The sequence below is a fragment of the Rana temporaria genome, chromosome 5 (genome assembly GCF_905171775.1).
Source record: "Rana temporaria chromosome 5, aRanTem1.1, whole genome shotgun sequence".
Lineage (NCBI taxonomy): Eukaryota > Metazoa > Chordata > Amphibia > Anura > Ranidae > Rana > Rana temporaria.
Window position 1 is genome coordinate 243,743,627 of NC_053493.1, and position 3,311 is coordinate 243,746,937.

Sequence of the window (3,311 nt, forward strand, 5' to 3'; positions counted from 1 at the left end):
GCGGTGGTGGGGGGGTTCAGACAGAGGCGGCGGTGCTGGGGGTTCAGACAGAGGCAGCAGTGGTGGGGGGATTCAGTCATAGGCAGCGGTTGTGGAGGGGGTAGGAGTTCAGACAGAGACAGCGGTGGTAGGGGATCAGACAGAAGCAGCAGTGGTGGGGGGGGGGGGGTATAGTTAGAGGCAGTGGTGGTGGTTTGGGATTCAGACAGAGGCAGCGGTGGTGGGGGGATTCAGGCCGAGGCAGCGGTGGTGGGGGGTTCAGACAGAGGCAGCAGTGGTGGGGGGTTCAGTCAGAGGCAGCGGTTGTGGGGAGGGGTCAGACAGAGGCAGCGGTGGTAGGGGATCAGACAGAAGCAGCAGTGGTGGGGGGGTATAGTTAGAGGCAGTGGTGGTGGTTTGGGATTCAGACAGAGGCAGCGGTGGTGGGGGGGTTCAGGCCGAGGCAGCGGTGGTGGGGGTATCAGACAGAGGCAGCAGTGGTGGGGGGTTCAGTCAGAGGCAGCGGTTGTGGGGGGGGTTCAGACAGAGGCAGTGGTGGTGGGAGGGTTCAGTCAGAGGCAGCGGTGGTGGGGGTTCAGTCAGAGTCAGCGGTGGTGGGGTTTCAGTCAGAGTCAGCGGTGGTGGGGGTTGGTTCAGTCAGAGGCAGCGGTGGTGGGGGTTCAGTCAGAGGCAGTGGTGGTGGGAGGTTTAGACAAAGGCCGCGGGTGGTGGTGCAGGTTAGACAGAGGCCGCGGGTGGTGGGGCAGGTCAGACAGAGGCAGCGGTTGTGGTGGGAGGGTCAGACAGAGGCAGCGGTGGTGGTGGGAGGGTCAGACAGAGGCAGCGGTGGTGGTCGGGGGGTTCAAGAAGTGAAGGAAAATCTCCCCAATGGGACACCATTGACAAAAAAAGAGGTTATAACCCTCTCTTACTCAGACAGAGGCAGCGGTGGTGAGGGGGTTCAGACAGAGGCAGCGGTGGTGAGGGGGTTCAGACAGAGGTAGCGGTGGTGGTGGGGGTTAAGACAGAGGCAGTGGTGGTGGTGGTGGGGTTCAGACAGAGGCAGCAGTGCTGGGAGTTAAGACAGAGGCAGCAGTGGTGGGGGGGTTCAGTCAGAGGCAGCGGTTGTGGGGGGGGGGGGTTTCGGACAGAGGCAGCGGTGGTGGGAGGGTTCAGTCAGAGGCAGCGGTGGTGGGGGTTAAGGAAGTGAAGGAAAATCTCCCCAATGGGACACCATTGACAAAAAAAGAGGTTATAACCCTCGCTTACTCTAAAATGGAATAAAAAAAATAAAAAAAAGTTTTGCCTTCAGTTAATAAAAGGATCAGGGACCTGAAAGCAGCATGTTTGTGTCCCTGTGCATGAGCCCTTTCAGCTTTCCTGAAATATCTTGTGACATGCCAGGAATTTATCCCTGCAGCCTTGGAAAGTTACTGACACAATTCCCTTTTCATTTAGTGTCCCCATTGCACACTCTGGTCACATTGTGGATTGTAGTGAGTGAAATGAGAATCTGCCCACATTCTGGTCAGTTCCCTATTTAGTGATGGATGATAATGAACGTTTCCGTCCTGCTGTGACAACACAAAAGTGTTTCTGTGTGTATGAGGCTGTCAGTGATCAATGTTGTGGGACTGCCAGGGATCTGGGCGGTGCAGCAGAGAGAAGAGGGGGCGGGGTTCCGTGTGCCTGTTGCTGCATTGCTGGAAGGAAGTTTCATGTCAGTTCTTTGTTCATGCTGATCTGCACGGACACTCTCCAGGGGGGCGGGACCGGCGTGTATGGGAAGTGACAGATCCGATGTGCTCGGCTATGGCAGTCCCTGATCGCTAGTGTTCGGGTGCTATGACAGCAGCTGGAGCCCCCCATGGTGGATGAAGCCCCTGTCCATGCAGGATCACCGTCTGCACTTGCACACTGACATGCACGGCAACCAAACAGAGCAACAAAGTGATCTGGAGCACAAAGCAAGTATGCAGCAGCAGTGTGTGCTCTCCCTAAGGAAAGACTTGGATCATCATGGTCAGGTGGAGGGGTGCTTGCAACACTCTGCACCGGGGGAGCAGCCCAGCAGGCTACAGTTATCACCAGGAGGCTTGCTGCAAGGAGTTAACCAGCAGATCAGTGCTGAAGGTAAAGACTTGCAGGTCTCAAGTTTACAGGAAGACTTGCATTGTTCTGGTTGCCAGGATCCTACAAACCTGGAAGCAGAAGATCCACACAGTGGGCTCCAGAAGGTTCCTGCTAAAGGTATAGACTTGCATTGTTCTGGTTGCCAGGATCCTACAAACCTGGAAGCAGGAGATTTGCATGGCGGGGTCCAGAATCAGCTAAATGAGTTGCAGGTATCAAATGTGAAAAAAGACTTGTATTTCTCTGGTTCTCGGGTTCCTACAAGCCGTGAAGCCGAAGGTCCAAATGTTGGGGTCCAGGATCAGCGAAACGACTTGCAGGTATCAAGTTTGCAAAAAGATTTGTATCGCTTTGGTTCTCAGGGTCCTGCAAACCTGGAACCAAAAGATCCACACTGTGAGCTCCAGAGTCAACCAACCCTGCAGGTAAACGCTGAAGGCAAAGACTTGCCATTGCGTTTGCATGAAGACTTGTATTGCTTGGGTTGCCAGGACTCTACAAACCTTGGACCAGGAGATCCACATGGTGAGATCCAGAGTCAACTAAGTAGACTGCACTTAGAAGAGGCAAATGTGCACTTGGTGAAGAGGCAGGGGCCCCAAGAAAGAGACCCATACCAGCCTTTTCATCATCATGATGTCAAAGGTCACTTCACAGACATCGGGTACCCCGAACCACTTTCCGCAGAAAGGGAGCCGTACCAGCCTTTTCATCATCATGATGTCAAAGGTTACTTCACAGACATAAGGTACCCCGAACCACTTTCCGCAGAAAGGGAGCCATACCAGCCTTTTCATCATCAAGATGTCAAAGGTTACTTCACAGACATCAGGTACCCCGAACCACTTTCCACAGAGGAGTCCCCCCGTAGAAGAGCGCGGTCCTTGCCTTGGAACTCTATTCCTGAGGAAGACGAGGAGGACTCTGTTATGTGTTGCTGTAAATTAAAGAAGAGGGTTAAGTTTGCAGACTCTCTTGGGCTAACTCTGGCCAGCATCAAGCACTTCTTGCCTTCTGATGAACCATTGGTGCCTCAGGCTGTACTGGCTAGACTGCAGAGTTACCCACCAACTGCACGCGGGCAAAGGTCAGATCTGATTTTGGAAGATGAATTTAGAAGGGCGGAGTTGGCACCTTCTGAAGGCACCCCAGCAGAGTTGCTTGAAAAGCTAAATGAGCAGGGAGTGTGTCTGGAACAG

The 3,311-nt window shown here is 54.0% G+C and overlaps 1 protein-coding gene across 2 annotated transcripts in view; it reads left to right on the plus strand.

The window, feature by feature from the left end:
- The first annotated feature begins 1,652 nt into the window (after nt 1–1,652).
- Nucleotides 1,653–3,311, plus strand: part of PPP1R3G (protein phosphatase 1 regulatory subunit 3G) — a 2,590-nt gene continuing 931 nt past the window's right edge. The window contains exons 1-2 of one of the 2 annotated variants that reach the window (XM_040353664.1): nt 1,653–2,841; nt 2,926–3,311. The exon at nt 2,926–3,311 is cut by the window's right edge and continues 931 nt beyond it. In XM_040353664.1, the coding sequence (XP_040209598.1) occupies nt 1,854–2,841; nt 2,926–3,311 (1,374 nt within the window). In that variant the 5' untranslated portion in view covers nt 1,653–1,853. The other variant, XM_040353663.1, reaches the window with a different exon arrangement.